This window comes from Chanodichthys erythropterus, chromosome 24 (assembly GCF_024489055.1).
Source record: "Chanodichthys erythropterus isolate Z2021 chromosome 24, ASM2448905v1, whole genome shotgun sequence".
Taxonomy (NCBI): domain Eukaryota; kingdom Metazoa; phylum Chordata; class Actinopteri; order Cypriniformes; family Xenocyprididae; genus Chanodichthys; species Chanodichthys erythropterus.
Genome location: NC_090244.1, coordinates 4,198,939 through 4,218,065, shown reverse-complemented (window position 1 = coordinate 4,218,065; position 19,127 = coordinate 4,198,939). Strand labels below are relative to the sequence as shown.

Here is a 19,127-nt window from a genome sequence, read left to right as displayed (position 1 = left end):
ACGACACAATAAACACTCACGGAACCGCAAGAGTTTCCCCGGTGGAGTAACAATAAGCACTTAAATCACGTCACACCATCCAGCCAGGAGTTCATCATCAATCTGCAGACATGTATCTGAACAGGGAGGAGGAGTACAGCAAAGGTGAGTGCTTTTATTTCTGTTGCCATTAAACTTGTAGGAGTATCTTCTCACCTTGGACTGGCGCCTGTGGCGCGGACAGGTCTAGTGGGGTGGCGCGAGGGGTTTTTGGGGGTGATGTAGCTGGCACGATCGCATCGTAAGCACCTGTCACGGGGTCATCACTTCTTTGCCCCCTTGTTTTACATCATTGTCCAGGCGCACACAGAAGCGCGCGCGCGCACTAATGACTGTTTGACATTGTCACGCGCTCTCAGGGCATTCGCGTTGACAGCGATTACTGTTGCATGCTGTATTTGATATATAACTTTGATTTGAGGTCCCGTGGAGATCTGGTGTTGCATAATGATACGTGCACGCTCTCTTATCGAAGGATCAATCAGAGCTACTTGTTGTGCGCTTCGTCCTTGATAGATCCTCACATGAAGAGACTTGAGGAAGGACAAATGACTAAAACACAAGGTCAAAGCATCTCAAAGCAGGCTGGAAGGTGCCTCGTTATCCGCATCATTACACGCGAATCTTTGTGTTATTGTGAATCTTTTTGACGATTCCGTGGGCGTTTTGCTGGGGTATCGTGGGCTGTTATTTGTGTCAGCTCTCCCACGTGTTTCCGAAGCGTGATTCCCCGTGAATTCACTGGGTGTCCACTACAATTTTCCCCGGTGTCCCTCCCACGGTAAATGAATTCGCTTCGGGGCTCCGGAACGGAGGTGACTGGAATTAAGAGTGGAGGCGCGTTCGGGCTCCGCCAGCAACACCTGCTGCTACCGAGAGCCAGAAAGCAAAAGACGGTGTTTGATATGCGGTAATGGCCGTGAGAAGATAATAACCGTAGCGTGAATGAAACTGTGGGGGTTTGGGAAGGAAAGGTGCTCAAATATCAGGCTAATGTGATGGACAGGCGCGCCACTGAAAAGGTGTTTAATTTGATTTTTCCCACACACCTTCAAATGTACTACTTGTATATCCCACAAACACGAATTTGTATAGTTCCACTTTATTTAATGAACATCTGTGTTCGTAATAAATCGAACGATGCTTGAACGTTGTTCCCTAAAATAACCAAACAGGATTACACCACATAGGCTACTGTAAAAGGAAATGTTCCATGTTTGCTTGGAAGGTTATCATAATTACTGTTATGTAATTCTAATTAAGACATAATTTAGTCAATTTGTCAACAATCCCCATGAGAAGGTTCAGTCAGGTTTTGCTTTTTTTCCTCATCCCAAAAAGGGTAACAGAACATGTACACACTAGATTCATCTCGGTGATTCGAATTTAGAAGTGAATTCAGCCTGTAGGTGGCGACACAACCGTATCTTTTGTCTGTTATGAGCGTCATTTTGAGTAATTTCCTTCTTGTTGTGTTGTAATAAACTGTGCTTGTTTGCAAATGTTCTCAGGGGCCGTTTACACGGCACCGTTTTCAACTAAAAATTTAAAACTTTTAATGCGTTTTGGCCGTTTATTTACACGACAATGGCATTTTGGGGGCCTGAAAACGCAGACGTTTGAAAACGGGTTTCAAAGTGAAAGTTGTTAAAAACGATACCGTTATAGTCTCCATGTAAACAACAAAAACGCGAATTTGTGAAAACGGTAACGTCACGCACATGCGTATTATGTGTTCAGTCTGTGGGTGCGTAGAGATTCTTAAAGGGGCTCTATGTAGGAATGAGACCCAGTGTTCAAAATAGGTACTGCAGTCCAAATTCAAAATATTGTTTGGCCCGCCCCCTCATTCAAAGACGTGGGTTGCCAGCAACAATAGGGAGCACAATTCACAATGAAAGCTGAGGAGACTTGCACACTGTAAGCTGATAAGTTGATTGATTTATCTGTTTTTATATGCTGTCGTTCATAGAGATATTTAGATGGATTCAGAGGCTTTTTAGGTCAGGTAGAATCTGCGATTCTCTGACCCAGTTTATTTGCTGGTTTCCATGGTTGCAATACGCCAACTGGCAACCTGTGATTTCGAAATATTATTGGATAAACTGCAGCACGAGGTTTCGCACAGACCAAAACAAAGACACGGAACGCACATTTTCAAAGTAGAATATCTGGTTGTAGCATTGTTTTTCTGAGAAACAAGTAGGTAAACAGCATGTTTCCTAAATATCTCCAAACATATCGGGGTATTTTTATGCTTTATTAAAGTAAAAATCTTACATAGAGCCCCTTTAACAAAGTGACATCGCCATCTACTGGCCTGGCAGCAGAATACAGCATTTTAAGGAATTTTTTTTGCGGATCCTTGTGAACGGAGATCAACTTTTCTGTTTTTAGTACGTCGTTGACGTGTAAGCGTACCCCAAGGCTGGCATGTTGAGCCAGCTGAAAACGCTAGGTGCTCTGCTGAAACCGCCAAGCTATATGCACTTGAGAGCGCTTCGGCAGCGCAGCGTTTTTTTCAGTTGAGACGCTTTGCTTGCTATGATACGGAATATCTGCGAAAGTGTTTCTAGTATCTCATTTCACTGATAGTTTGTTTCTGTACTGTTTCTATGTACAAATGTCAATGCAATGTATTATTTGCTCTTGCTATTTTAAAGAGCTACTCTGCTTGTTCTTGTCATCTGTTGACGTTGGTCTGTGTTGTATTGGTCCCGCCCCTCCTCCACTGTGATTGGATGGCTAGGTACAAAGTGAAAGATGAGCGCTGAGTTTAACTCAAAGTTGAACATTCTTTAACTCTCGGCAACTGGTGATTTTGACTCCCTGCCAAATTATTACCCTCCTCGTTGAAGTCGCTACCTGATTGCCTAATCCTAACCCCTCCCCCACACCTAATCCTAAACCTACCAATACAAGGGGGTCAGAATTTGGCGGGGGTCAGAATTCAGTACAACACTGGTAAAATACGCTGAGTCCTCAGTGCCTCGTTACGCACCTGGCATTTTAAAGGGATAGTTCACCCAAAAATGAAAATTTGATGTTTATCTGCTTACCCCCAGTGCATCCACGATGTAGGTGACTTTTTTCTTCAGTCGAACGCAAATTATGATTTTTAACTGCAACCGCTGCCGTATGTCAGTCAAATAATAGCAGTAGATGGGAACTTCAACTATAACAGTAAATAAAACTTGCTTAGACAAATCCAAATTAAACCCTGCGGCTCGTGACGACACATTAATGTCCTAAGACACGAAACGATCGGTTTGTGCGAGAAACCAAACATTATTTATATAATTTTTACCTCTAATACACCACTATGTCCAACTTCGTTCAGCTTCCTGTTAGTGAGGTCAAAAAACGCGTTGTGATGACGGAAGTGATGTCTCGCCCATATACTTCAATGAGCGCGAGACATCACTTCCGTTGTCAGAGCGCGATCAGACCTCACTAGCCGGAAGCTGAACGAAGTTGGATATAGTGGTGTATTAGAGGTAAAAAATTATATAAATACTGTTCGGTTTCTCGCACAAACTGATTGTTTCGTGTCTTAGGACATCAATGTGCCGTCACGAGCCGCAGGGTTTAATTTGGTTTTGTCTATGGAAGTTTTTTCGACTCTTATTGTTCAAGTTCCCAATCACTGCTATTATTTGACTGACAGACGGCAGCGGTTGCAGTTAAAAATCATAATTTGCGTTCGACTGAAGAAAAAAAGTCATCTACATCTTGGATGCACTGGGGGTAAGCAGATAAACATCAAATTTTCATTTTTGGGTGAACTATCCCTTTAAAAATGCGGCGCTCCCATTGAAAACAATTGGAAAAATACGCAAGCCTTGGAAAAAACTCTTTGGTGGACACATGGCCTAAGAAACTCAATAAACAGTGTCTAATCATTATAAGGATTTTTCAATATCACTTGTTTATTTTGTTCACGTCCCAGTTTGTTCAGTTTCGTTTACAAGAGATGTCTTATTCAATGCTCCTCTTTAGATTAAACACTAACACGTTTAGTGAATTCCTTCAGCCTGTTCAACCAATGAAATGCTCCTTCAGAGAATGCGCTCGAATGCTATTGGTTCGTGCTATGGTCAGGAAAGCTGCATGAAACCATGGCATCGAATTGAACTGATTTAAACACTGATTGGCTGCGTTCAAAATCGCATACTCTCTTGAGAAGGTACTTACTTTGAATAAGTAATTACATCACGACTGCTAAAAAAAGTATATTCTATGAATGTAATCTAAACATAGTACTTTCACCATGTTATCATGTGACCTAAAAAGCGTTTTGCGTCGCTTCACTGCCATTCACAGATATTCTCCCGTGGCCTAATGGGATAGTAAAGCGCACACTTAAGAATCTCTCCGGAAGTAGTAGGTCACCTGGGTACTTTTTGCCTACTCTTTTATGAGTACTGTGAATTCAGACATACTTCTTTTGTCACATACTGTTTTTGGCCTACTATATAGTAGGGAAGTATGCGATTTCGGATGCAGCCATTCTTTCACAAACAAACCACCATTAGTACACAATGAATCAGCAGGTGCACTCACTCAGTCAGGATTTACCTTCAGTCAGGTAACCGAAAGCCTTCGCACGTTGTTTGTTGATGGTTTAATTGATTTGGTTGTGATTGATGGAGATAATTGACAAAATATTTCGCAGGTGATTCTGTGTAGCCGTGCGCTTTAATTCTACACGCGTTTCAAAGCGGAACAGCTTTATTACAGTTGACATGTTTCTAGGTCATTTTTATAGAGATGTTTTTGCAAACGTCATCACATGAATGATCACAACTGTGGGTTTATGACCTAGTAATTGCGTTTGATTGAAAACGCCAATGAGATAGATACTCGAGATAACTTGTTTAGAAGAACGAATATCACTAACAGACTGTAAAGAAGTGTAAACACAATCTGGAGCCTCACCCCCACTCCTACTGTTCCTATGAGACATATTTAACTTTCATGCTTGTTACTCTTCCTTTAATGACTCGTTTTTATGAAATACAGATGATAATGCAAATGTGATTTGATTGGAGCTTTAAACAAAGCAAACCTCTTGTGTGGAGTGCCTTGCAGTCATTGATTGCTTCTATAGGGCTTTATCAATACAGTTTAGGGAATGAAGAAACAAAATCAGGTCCGTTATTGATTATTGCATCCGTGTGTGTTTCTTCGATTGATGCCATTGATATATGGAGCCACTCACAAGGAAGGACCAAATATTAAAGGTTGGGTGACTAAATATAAAAGTTCCAGAATTGGTTCTCATTTATCATGTCCAACTGGCCCCTCATGCTGGATAGGTTTGTGTGTGTGTGTGTATTGAGTGAAGAAGTGGACAGATTGCAGATGATAAGTGAGGGAATGGACCAAACGGTGAAAAAAAGTGTATGTGTGTAAATATGGATGTGTCACCGAGGCACAGAAGATGACAGGAGGGGTATAATGTGCTGAAATGATTGACAGTTCATGCATTATTCATGCAATCCTGTTGATCTGAAAAAGAGAGAGCGATGGAGAGACACAGACAAACAGAGAAAGAAATAAAAAGAGACAAACTGTCTGTGCCGCCTTAGACTTTTCTTGATGAACAGCTGTATTTAAATCTTGCACGATTGCAGTGTCAAATCAACAGCGTTTACTCGTTAATTGCCACCAATACATACATCAATATAGATGTTAAATCCTTGGACTAAGCGTATTTCACTAAACACTGTACAGCCAAGACCTCATTGTGAATGTTGCTCCATGTAGTTGTAGGATTTTCATTCACTTTGGTTTGAGTCTTTTGGTTTTATTTCAGTAGGATGCATCAATGAGTTTCACATTCAATTCAATGGCAGATTGATCTGGATGCTGCCATGTGCACTCATTTTTTTACGTTGTAAATTTTATGGCGGAGTCATAGAAAAATCCATTTTATTCTGTTAAGAACCCTCCAAAAAGATCTGGCACTGGTGAAACATCTAGTGTAATACAGTATAATGGATCTTTTGCATTATAAATATTGCTTGCATGGAGGTTGGACAATTAAACTGGCCTGGTGGCCAATCATCACTGATTTTACAATCCTTCAGTTAGAGCAGAGTGTGAAGGTTGAATTAGCAGAGCAATACATAAAATATTGCAATCCACACAACATAATGGGAGACATATCAGAGTTGAAAAGAGGACACATTGTTGGTGCACGTCTCGCTGGCTCATCTGTGACCAGGACAGCAAGTCTTTGGGTATCGAGAGCTATTGTATCCAGGGCAATGTTGGCATACCACCACGCAGGACGAATCACATCCAACAGGAGTAACTGTCGACCCAAGAGGAAGTGTCTGAAAGGTACTAACCCACATAAAACCACAGCTGCCCAACTCACTGCAGAGTTAAATGCGCACCTCGACTCTCCTGTTTCCACCAAAACTGTTTGTCTGGAGTCAATATTCATGGTCCGGCTGCTATAGCCAAACCTTTGGTCACTCATGCCAATGCTAAATGTCAGTTTCATTGGTGCCAACAGTGCAAATCTTGGGCTGTGGACAATGTGAAGCATGTATTGTTCTCTGATGAGTCCTTTACTGTTTTTCTCACATCCGTGGGAGTTACGGTGTGGAGAAGCTTAACACCCGGACTGAGGCACAGTGATGGTTTGGGCTGTGATATCCCTACTGTGCTTCATGGCCGTCACTGCCAGAGACTACCAAACCATTCTGGAGGACCATGTGCACCTAATGGCCTGCACAGTCACCAGATCTGAATATGTTTGAGCCACTTTGGGGTATTTTGTAGAAGCAAGTCTGAAAACGTTTTCCTCCACCAGCATCACATATTGAGACTGTTCTGGAAGAGGAATGACTCAAAATCCTTCTGGACACTGTGAAGGACTTGTATGTCTCATTCCCAAAACGAAATAATGCTGTATTGGCTGCAGAAGGAGGCCCTACACCATCCTAATAAATGATCGTGGTCTAAAACCAGGTGCTTCAGTTTCATTTTCCAACCCCTGTACATTGCACATTTTTAATAGATGTCAATTGAGAAACTGGCTTTTTGACCGATTAAAGGATTCGTTCAGTTCAGAATGAAAATTTCCTGATAATTTACTCCAAGATGTTCATGTCTTTCTTTCTTCAGTCGAAGTTTTTGAGGAAAACATTCCAGGATTTTTCTCCATATAGTGGACTTCACTGGGGTTCAACGGGTTGAAGGTCCAAATGTCAGTTTCAGTGCAGCTTCAAAGAGCTCTACATGATCCCAGACAAGGAATAAGGGTCTAATCTAGCAAAACGATTGGTAATTTTCTAAAAAACGTTAAAAATGCTATACTTTTTAACCACAAATGCTCATCTTGCACTGTTCTGCGATGCGCCACGCATTACGTAATCATTTTGGAAAGGTCACGCGTGACGTAGGCGGAAGTACCGCGGTATCTCATTTTCTCCTCCAACATCAAAATCGTCCGACAACATTGTTTTACCGTTTTTTGTAAAGGCCGTTTGACTTAGTCTTTGCACGTTCGCTTTGTAGACTCTGGATCGGTACGATCAGTACCTGACCTTTCCAACATGATTATGTAATGCGTGGCGCAACGCAGAGCAGTGCAAGATGAGCATTTGTGGTTAAAAAGTATATATATATTTTTTTTTTTAGAAAATGGCAGATCGTTTCACTAGATTACTTGTCTGGGATCGTGTAGACCCCTTTGAAGCTACACTGAAACTGCAATTTGGACCAACAACCCGTTAGTCCCCATTGAAGTCCACTGGAGAAAAATCCTGGAATGTTTTCCTCAAAAACCTTACTTTTGCACTGAAGAAAGTAAGTCATGAACATGTTGGATGACATGCAAATTTTAATTCTGAAGTGAACTAATCCTTTAATGGTGTAGTTATAGCATCTTGACTGCTGAAGCTTTCTCAATTATTCACAACCAAAAAGTCTTATTATAATATAAATGAGTAAAACTGCCATGTCTACAAATCTGAAAAGACAAAGAGTGTCAATCTATTATTGTTTTAATCATTTATGGGACTGCTGAGCTTGGCTTTTTATCTATTCATAGAAACAACAATAGACTGCTTAAATGAATTATGAGTTATATGATAATTGATAATTTAACAGTGTTGGGCAACCAGTTGTACGCCAAAGCAAAGCATTCCCAATTGGCTACTGGCAATTAGCTTCATTTTAATTGAGTATTCTCATCAGTCATTTTTACATGCTATTTGCATATCTTTTGACCTTGTTTTGGACTGAACGAAAGACACACCCCGTTTACTTCGATTTGATTTGATCATGGCATTGTTTGTTCATGAACAATATTCATTTAGTTTTCATGTAGCGCCTCTTAGAGTCTCATATTCTCCCTTATTCATTCTCAAAAGAAGCATATTTGTTTCATTTAACCAATGAAATCTGTGCACATTCTGCCGAAATTGCTAGTGAAGTCAGGATAAAGTCACCAAAGCAGTCAGACACTTTACAAAAGAAGGATGAGTTGAATGACTTAAAAAACTCAAAAACACAGAGTCATTGGCGATTGAAACACCCCTAGATAGTCATAATTATGTCTCAACTCCATCCAAAGAGCTACAGAGCCATTATTCCCCATACTTCCAGCTTCGAGAGCTTTTAAAAACCTTTGAAAAGCCAGGTCGAAGACGGTCGCAGAACCCTTTGAGAGTCGCTCCTCTGACCCGTCATTCCGCAGAATATTACTCACAGTACCTGAGCTCGGACGACAAGGGAGAGTAATTGGAAACCAGTACCGAGCTATTATATAGAGGATAAGTGAGAGGGAAGAGCATTGATTTGAAGCTCTGCTGGATCTTACCCTGCTCTTATGAGAAACAGGAAATTGATTGTGAATTTGAGCCTCTTTATCATAACAAATATTAGATGCCAAAATTGTCAGCTAATGAATATGTCCATGTGCATCAAAGTTAAATGTGGCCGCTCACCATTCTTTAGAAATGATCTGTTGCGTTTTCTGCCGCAGGCCGGTCACGCGATTGATTTTATTGGCAAACGGGAGTGTGTACCTGACCTTGAATGAAGTGCGAAGGTTCATTTTCATGCATTCTTCAGCAGTAAAATTCAATTATTTTCACAGATGCTCGACACGAACAGAGAGAACTATGTGACCTTATGACTGAGCATGTTATATTTCAGATTTCCAAGTTTTACATTTTTTTATTCCTGTTGTTGTGATGGCAACAGCATTCGCCATCACAAGTGGTCCATTGAAGGACACTGAGTCCAGAAGTTTTTAATTTGAGAAGTTTAAGTGCAGGTTTAATGGAATAATTGTTCATAATTTGTCCCCTTTAAAATGCCTGAAACCATCGCTATCAGATATGGCAGTCTGATGAGCGATTAAAGGTCCGTCTGTCTTATTGATTAATTCTAATTTCGACCCTGGAGTTGGACTGAATCAAAACAGTGGCCCGAGCACTCCCAGTGCACGATGGCAAATATATCTTTTGTGAGAAATCATATCTTCTGAAGCAATATTTATTGTTTCGCAAATCAGTGGCACCAGTGGCCATTAATGTAATTTGCAGCAATCTAGATTATGATGTAAGAGTCATCAAAGTGATTAGCAAGCAATGGAAACGAGAGCATGCGAGAGAGAAAGAGAGGTCTGACTTTGCAGAACAACATTGTTGCTTGATATCTATCTCCCACAAAGTATACCACAGAATATAATTGGTAATTGTTTGGTTTCATGGTTACAGGAAGGCACTTATAATGAAAATTATCATTTAGACTTGCATTATACATGAGTACAAAGGTTAGTCTCAAGTTATATCCAAGTTATTTTACTATTATCTCATATTATGAACATGTGAAGCCTTTAATCCCTATAATTTTTGCATGATACCGTTGAATACCAAAAGCAAATTGCACAGGAATTACTGTACATTACCAGAAATTCATCTGCCTTGACAATGACATACAAGTGCTTTTTAAATGCTTTTAACAAGAATATGAGCTTTGCATATCTACTTTTAGACCCTCAAAGTGCTTGGCTCTGTGTACGTCATTTTAAGTGCTTTACTGTAACTGTGACTTGTTTTTAACTGAGGAAGGAGTCAAAATAATTTTCTGCAGCAATCAACATAAAATCATAAATGCTGTCAATAGATCAGCACTAAAAGCAGTTCTTGTCAAGCTAAATTAAAGGGATAGTTCACCCAAAAATGAAAATTCTGTCATCATTTACACACCCTCAAGTTGTTCCAAAACTGTATGAATTTCCTTCTTCTGCTGAACACAAAAGAATAACCAAACAGGTGATGGGCTTCAAACTATGGAAGTCAATGGGAAGTCAACTGTATGGTTACCCATATTCTTCAAAATATGTTTTTTTGTGCGTTGAGCAGAAGAAAGAAATTCATACAACAGCATGAAAGCTAAACACCCTTTGGTTGTTTTTTTGAATAACACCATCTCTAATTGAAAACATCAACTTGATTTATCTTGCGTGGAAGATACAAATATTTTATTGTGTCTCAAATGATGTACGATGCACTTACAACTCAAATTTGACACTTGACGGAAGTGTTTTTAAATGAATGCTTCATGCACATTACTCGCACCATTTATGCTACAAAATGGTGGAGATTAGTGCAGAAGTATGCAAAATAGTATGCACACGTCTCATCAGTGATATTTTTTTTCACGCCCAATAAAATGGCTTTTATGCGGTCGAAAAACAACTTGGAGAACATCACGTTAAAAAGTGAAAAAGTGGACTGAATCCAAAAAGTCTTACTATGTATGGGTAAATGGCATTTTATTTAGGTTTATTTATTTTCCTTCATTGGCTTTTATGCAACACCAAATATGATGTGTGTACTGTAATTGCATCATTCAGATATGGAAATGCAAATTCTACATTTATATTTATGCATTTGGCTGACGCTTTTATCCAAAGCGACTTACATTGCATTCAAACTTTTATAAGTTCCTACATTCCCTTGAAATCAAACCTAGAGCCTTGTTCAGACTGTCAGTCCAAATCTGATTTTTGTGCACATCTGATTGAAATCCGTTCAGATTTCAAGTGTGAATGGAAAAAAATCCATTTTGAGCTATGTTCATATGTGGTTTGAAATCCTATTCAAATTCGCATTTCTGGAAATCCATTTCAGATTTTGCATGGTTTACATCACTTTTTTTACACCATGCAAAACATAAACATCAGACATTGTTATGGGGAACATGCGGTTGTTGTTGTTGTTTTTGGCATATACCTACCAACGCAACGCCATTGCCATAGAAACCAATGCAGATATTCCAGAAAACTAAGGAGTGGCATGGGACATACAAATTGGATCTGAACGGATACACAATGTGGACTCAAGAGTAAATGATTTTAATTCAGATTCTAATCGGATACACAAATAATCGGATTTGGCCCGACAGCGTGAACGTAGTTTATGACCTTGGCGTTTCGAACATCATGTTCTAATGTTTTAGCTACAGAAAGTTGAAGTAGTTGTGGGGATTTGCTCCTCAATATCAGTTGTATTTAGTTTGAAGTCTTATTGCCAGCGTCTGGCCCGTCTTGCTGCCCTGGGTGTGTCCCACTTGCGTTTGGACGAGATGCAGTTGGCAGGATCGAGACAAAACGACTCCTGTGAGTCCACACTAATGCTCGAGTCTGTTTGGATGGGTGTAATTTAAATGGATAGCTGAGAGAGAGAGAGAGAGAGGGGAAAATGCGTGTGTGATCGTACTCCATTTTCATTAGCAGGAAAACCACCCCGGTAAAATGACATGAAGAATAGGCATTATGAGACGTCTGTTTTGTGATGCTAGCAGCTCTTTGTTTACGTGACCCATGTTGTTCGGCGTAAAGAGCTGGTGGTGAGATCTCGCACATACTACAACGGGAGCTAATTACAGCCATTGTGTGAGGGCACCTGAAATAGAGTCTGTGTGCTCCTCAAATAGCCTCACGTTCAGCTCTGTGGCATTCAATGAGACGGAGGGGGAGATTTTAGGTCATATTCTTGTCAGAAGTCAGTACTGAAGCGTGCAAAATGAAAACCTATAGACAAATGAATGCAGATGATTGTCTTCTGGTCTTCATATAGATGTTATTTCTCCTGTGCAGAGTTATGGAGATGACCCTCTTAATTTTACTCCAGCTCTGTAAGCATGGTTTGAGCTGAAATCATTCATCTGACAAGAGCGAGTGTATTAATTCAGTCTAAAAGAGGGACCGCAGCACTCCAGCAGAGTGGACTTGGGTTTGGTCCAGACTCACTTGTCATTCAGAAAGAGGCGGAAGACGCTTCAGCCACAGTTTCTCTTCTGTTCAGTTCCATTCTATTCAATTGCGTTCCATTGTGTTCTGTTCTGTTCCATTCTGTTGTGTCCTGCACTCGTCTCGTCTCTTCTTGTCTCGTCTTCCTTATGATTCTGGGTTGGTCTCAGTTATAACTTGACTTTTTTTTACTTCTTTCTTTTCACTTACCTCTCATTTCTTCTCTACTTCACTCACCTCCCATTTTCTTGTCTCTTCTTCTTCATTTCTTCTTTCCTAAGCTATTGTTCGCTTGTTTCTTCTCTTCCTGTCTTTCTTCTCATCTTGTCTCAACACAGCGCATTTTCTCTTTTTCTCTCATGTACTTTACTCCTTTCTTTACATTTCTTTTCTCACCTTTTCTCATTTAGTCTTTCCTGAACTATTGGTTGCTTGTTTCTTCTCTGCCTCACCTTTGTTCTTCTTTTCTCATCTTGTTTCCTTTCCTCTGATGTTTTCTTATCCTGTCTCCTCTCCTTTTGTCTTTTGTCCTCTGTTCTGTTTTCTCCTTCTCTCTCATTTCATCTCACCTCAATTGTTTGCTCGTTTTTCTGTCATGTCTCAGCATGACTCATTTTCTCTTCAGTTTCTTTGTCAAGTCTCTTTTTCTTTTCTCGCCATTTCTCGTTATTTCTTTTCTCGCTTTTGTCTTTTCTCAACCATTGTTTGATTGTTTCTTCTCAGCCTTGTCTCATTTTCTCATCTCGTCTCATCTCATCCCCTGTTCTTTTCTCTTTTCTGTTCTGTTTCTGTTTTTCTCCTCTGTTCTCTTATCAACTCGACTTGTCTCGTCTAGTCTTGTCTCTTCTTGTTTTCTTTTCATTTCTTCTCTTCTTTTAATGCTTTTTCTCGGTTGTTTTCAGCTGGACTACTTTTCTGCCTCATCTCTCATCCTGTAGTCTAGCCTTGCCTAACTTCTAGCTTTTTGTCTATTCTCTTCACCACTCATTATCTCTTCTCGTCTCATCTCGTTTCTTCTCTCAGGAATGTCTCCAGACTCTCATATAATTTAAAGTTTTTGAAGCAGGATTAATATGTCAAAATGTGCATGACAGAATGACGGAGAGAAGGAGAGCGAGCGAAGCCCCCTGGAGTGATACTTCAGTCAAGGTCATGTAGAGGAGAGCGGGCGAATGTGTGTCTGAGCGAGAGCGGACCGTCAGATTGAGCAGGTTTGCAAACTCAGAGGTGAGACAGAGGTGAGAGCAGGTTTACTGATGATGAGAGGAGCACAGGGAGTTGCAGAGACATGAAAGGCTTACGTCATACAACTACATGTCGCCATATATGTGCCTGTGTGTGTGTGTGTGTGTGTGTGTGTGTGTGTGTGTGTGAGAACGCACAAGACGTGTGCTTTAACAGATGCAGCGTGTTATACAACCATCCCTTGGTTCAATACAAGCAGCATAAAAGAGTCTCTTCTCCTCTCCTTGTTTCCTTTTCCTTTCTCAACTTGTCACGTCTCCTTTTCTTTCCACTCCTTCAGTCTAAAAAATCTTGAGTTATTTTTTCTACCCAAAAAGAAAAAAAGTGGTCTACCCAAAAAGTGGCTCATTTTTGGGGTTATTTTTTAAGTGTTTTTGTTTTACCTAGATCCTGGGTCAGACGTAACAACCCAGTGTTTGGGTAGTTTTTGTGTTACCCAGATCCTGGGTCAGACGTTACAACCCAGTGTTTGGGTAGTTTTTGTGTTACCCAGATCCTGGGTCAGACGTAACAACCCAGTGTTTGGGTAGTTTTTGTGTTACCCAGATCCTGGGTCAGACGTTACAACCCAGTGTTTGGGTAGTTTTTGTGTTACCCAGATCCTGGGTCAGACGTTACAACCCAGTGTTTGGGTAGTTTTTGTGTTACCCAGATCCTGGGTCAGACGTTACAACCCAGTGTTTGGGTAGTTTTTGTGTTACCCAGATCCTGGGTCAGACGTAACAACCCAATGTTTGGGTAGTTTTTGTGTTACCCAGATCCTGGGTCAGACGTAACAACCCAGTGTTTGGGTAGTTTTTGTGTTACCCAGATCCTGGGTCAGACGTTACAACCCAGTGTTTGGGTAGTTTTTGTGTTACCCAGATCCTGGGTCAGACGTAACAACCCAGTGTTTGGGTAGTTTTTGTGTTACCCAGATCCTGGGTCAGACGTAACAACCCAGTGTTTGGGTAGTTTTGTGTTACCAAGATCCTGGGTCAGACGTTACAACCCAGTGTTTGGGTAGTTTTTGTGTTACCCAGATCCTGGGTCAGACGTAACAACCCAGTGTTTGGGTAGTTTTTGTGTTACCCAGATCCTGGGTCAGACGTAACAACCCAGTGTTTGGGTAGTTTTTGTGTTACCCAGATCCTGGGTCAGACGTAACAACCCAGTGTTTGGGTAGTTTTTGTGTTACCCAGATCCTGGGTCAGACGTAACAACCCAGTGTTTGGGTAGTTTTTGTGTTACCCAGATCCTGGGTCAGACGTTACAACCCAGTGTTTGGGTAGTTTTTGTGTTACCCAGATCCTGGGTCAGACGTAACAACCCAGTGTTTGGGTAGTTTTTGTGTTACCCAGATCCTGGGTCAGACGTAACAACCCAGTGTTTGGGTAGTTTTTGTGTTACCCAGATCCTGGGTCAGACGTAACAACCCAGTGTTTGGGTAGTTTTTGTGTTACCCAGATCCTGGGTCAGACGTAACAACCCAGTGTTTGGGTAGTTTTTGTGTTACCCAGATCCTGGGTCAGACGTAACAACCCAGTGTTTGGGTAGTTTTTGTGTTACCCAGATCCTGGGTCAGACGTAACAACCCAGTGTTTGGGTAGTTTTTGTGTTACCCAGATCCTGGGTCAGACGTTACAACCCAGTGTTTGGGTAGTTTTTGTGTTACCCAGATCCTGGGTCAGACGTTACAACCCAGTGTTTGGGTAGTTTTTGTGTTACCCAGATCCTGGGTCAGACGTTACAACCCAGTGTTTGGGTAGTTTTTGTGTTACCCAGATCCTGGGTCAGACGTAACAACCCAATGTTTGGGTAGTTTTTGTGTTACCCAGATCCTGGGTCAGACGTAACAACCCAGTGTTTGGGTAGTTTTTGTGTTACCCAGATCCTGGGTCAGACGTTACAACCCAGTGTTTGGGTAGTTTTTGTGTTACCCAGATCCTGGGTCAGACGTAACAACCCAGTGTTTGGGTAGTTTTTGTGTTACCCAGATCCTGGGTCAGACGTAACAACCCAGTGTTTGGGTAGTTTTGTGTTACCAAGATCCTGGGTCAGACGTTACAACCCAGTGTTTGGGTAGTTTTTGTGTTACCCAGATCCTGGGTCAGACGTAACAACCCAGTGTTTGGGTAGTTTTTGTGTTACCCAGATCCTGGGTCAGACGTAACAACCCAGTGTTTGGGTAGTTTTTGTGTTACCCAGATCCTGGGTCAGACGTAACAACCCAGTGTTTGGGTAGTTTTTGTGTTACCCAGATCCTGGGTCAGACGTAACAACCCAGTGTTTGGGTAGTTTTTGTGTTACCCAGATCCTGGGTCAGACGTTACAACCCAGTGTTTGGGTAGTTTTTGTGTTACCCAGATCCTGGGTCAGACGTAACAACCCAGTGTTTGGGTAGTTTTTGTGTTACCCAGATCCTGGGTCAGACGTAACAACCCAGTGTTTGGGTAGTTTTTGTGTTACCCAGATCCTGGGTCAGACGTAACAACCCAGTGTTTGGGTAGTTTTTGTGTTACCCAGATCCTGGGTCAGACGTAACAACCCAGTGTTTGGGTAGTTTTTGTGTTACCCAGATCCTGGGTCAGACGTTACAACCCAGTGTTTGGGTAGTTTTTGTGTTACCCAGATCCTGGGTCAGACGTAACAACCCAGTGTTTGGGTAGTTTTTGTGTTACCCAGATCCTGGGTCAGACGTAACAACCCAGTGTTTGGGTAGTTTTTGTGTTACCCAGATCCTGGGTCAGACGTAACAACCCAGTGTTTGGGTAGTTTTTGTGTTACCCAGATCCTGGGTCAGACGTAACAACCCAGTGTTTGGGTAGTTTTTGTGTTACCCAGATCCTGGGTCAGACGTAACAACCCAGTGTTTGGGTAGTTTTTGTGTTACCCAGATCCTGGGTCAGACGTAACAACCCAGTGTTTGGGTAGTTTTTGTGTTACCCAGATCCTGGGTCAGACGTTACAACCCAGTGTTTGGGTAGTTTTTGTGTTACCCAGATCCTGGGTCAGACGTAACAACCCAGTGTTTGGGTAGTTTTTGTGTTACCCAGATCCTGGGTCAGACGTAACAACCCAGTGTTTGGGTAGTTTTTGTGTTACCCAGATCCTGGGTCAGACGTTACAACCCAGTGTTTGGGTAGTTTTTGTGTTACCCAGATCCTGGGTCAGACGTAACAACCCAGTGTTTGGGTAGTTTTTGTGTTACCCAGATCCTGGGTCAGACGTTACAACCCAGTGTTTGGGTAGTTTTTGTGTTACCCAGATCCTGGGTCAGACGTAACAACCCAGTGTTTGGGTAGTTTTTGTGTTACCCAGATCCTGGGTCAGGCGTTACAACCCAGTGTTTGGGTAGTTTTTGTGTTACCCAGATCCTGGGTCAGACGTAACAACCCAGTGTTTGGGTAGTTTTTGTGTTACCCAGATCCTGGGTCAGACGTAACAACCCAGTGTTTGGGTAGTTTTTGTGTTACCCAGATCCTGGGTCAGACGTTACAACCCAGTGTTTGGGTAGTTTTTGTGTTACCCAGATCCTGGGTCAGACGTAACAACCCAGTGTTTGGGTAGTTTTTGTGTTACCCAGATCCTGGGACAGTAGTTACAACCCAGTGTTTGGGTAGTTTTTGTGTTACCCAGATCCTGGGTCAGACGTAACAACCCAGTGTTTGGGTAGTTTTTGTGTTACCCAGATCCTGGGTCAGACGTAACAACCCAGTGTTTGGGTAGTTTTTGTGTTACCCAGATCCTGGGTCAGACGTTACAACCCAGTGTTTGGGTAGTTTTTGTGTTACCCAGATCCTGGGTCAGACGTAACAACCCAGTGTTTGGGTAGTTTTTGTGTTACCCAGATCCTGGGTCAGACGTAACAACCCAGTGTTTGGGTAGTTTTTGTGTTACCCAGATCCTGGGTCAGACGTAACAACCCAGTGTTTGGGTAGTTTTTGTGTTACCCAGATCCTGGGTCAGACGTAACAACCCAGTGTTTGGGTAGTTTTTGTGTTACCCAGATCCTGGGTCAGACGTTACAACCCAGTGTTTGGGTAGTTTTTGTGTTACCCAGATCCTGGGTCAGACGTAACAACCCAGTGTTTGGGTAGTTTTTGTGTTACCCAGATCCTGGGTCAGACGTAACAACCCAGTGTTTGGGTAGTTTTTGTGTTACCCAGATCCTGGGTCAGACGTAACAACCCAGTGTTTGGGTAGTTTTTGTGTTACCCAGATCCTGGGTCAGGCGTTACAACCCAGTGTTTGGGTAGTTTTTGTGTTACCCAGATCCTGGGTCAGACGTAACAACCCAGTGTTTGGGTAGTTTTTGTGTTACCCAGATCCTGGGTCAGACGTAACAACCCAGTGTTTGGGTAGTTTTTGTGTTACCCAGATCCTGGGTCAGACGTTACAACCCAGTGTTTGGGTAGTTTTTGTGTTACCCAGATCCTGGGTCAGACGTAACAACCCAGTGTTTGGGTAGTTTTTGTGTTACCCAGATCCTGGGTCAGCCGTTACAACCCAGTGTTTGGGTAGTTTTTGTGTTACCCAGATCCTGGGTCAGACGTAACAACCCAGTGTTTGGGTAGTTTTTGTGTTACCCAGATCCTGGGTCAGACGTAACAACCCAGTGTTTGGGTAGTTTTTGTGTTACCCAGATCCTGGGTCAGGCGTAACAACCCAGTGTTTGGGTAGTTTTTGTGTTACCCAGATCCTGGGTCAGGCGTAACAACCCAGTGTTTGGGTAGTTTTTGTGTTACCCAGATCCTGGGTCAGACGTAACAACCCAGTGTTTGGGTAGTTTTTGTGTTACCCAGATCCTGGGTCAGACGTAACAACCCAGTGTTTGGGTAGTTTTTGTGTTACCCAGATCCTGGGTCAGACGTAACAACCCAGTGTTTGGGTAGTTTTTGTGTTACCCAGATCCTGGGTCAGACGTAACAACCCAATGTTTGGGTAGTTTTTGTGTTACCCAGATCCTGGGTCAGACGTAACAACCCAGTGTTTGGGTAGTTTTTGTGTTACCCAGATCCTGGGTCAGACGTTACAACCCAGTGTTTGGGTAGTTTTTGTGTTACCCAGATCCTGGGTCAGACGTTACAACCCAGTGTTTGGGTAGTTTTTGTGTTACCCAGATCCTGGGTCAGACGTAACAACCCATTGTTTGGGTAGTTTTTGTGTTACCCAGATCCTGGGTCAGACGTAACAACCCAGTGTTTGGGTAGTTTTTGTGTTACCCAGATCCTGGGTCAGGCGTAACAACCCAGTGTTTGGGTAGTTTTTGTGTTACCCAGATCCTGGGTCAGACGTTACAACCCAGTGTTTGGGTAGTTTTTGTGTTACCCAGATCCTGGGTCAGACGTAACAACCCAATGTTTGGGTAGTTTTTGTGTTACCCAGATCCTGGGTCAGACGTAACAACCCAGTGTTTGGGTAGTTTTTGTGTTACCCAGATCCTGGGTCAGACGTTACAACCCAGTGTTTGGGTAGTTTTTGTGTTACCCAGATCCTGGGTCAGACGTAACAACCCAGTGTTTGGGTAGTTTTTGTGTTACCCAGAGCCTGGGTCAGACGTAACAACCCAGTGTTTGGG

The 19,127-nt window shown here is 42.1% G+C and overlaps 1 protein-coding gene across 1 annotated transcript in view; it reads left to right on the top strand.

The window, feature by feature from the left end:
• Positions 1 to 19,127, top strand: part of syt7a (synaptotagmin VIIa) — a 172,826-nt gene continuing 153,699 nt past the window's right edge. Inside the window, exon 1 of the mRNA XM_067379722.1 lies at positions 1 to 144. Within this exon, the coding sequence (XP_067235823.1) occupies positions 111 to 144 (34 nt within the window). The 5' untranslated portion in view covers positions 1 to 110. The remainder of the gene's footprint in view (positions 145 to 19,127) is intronic.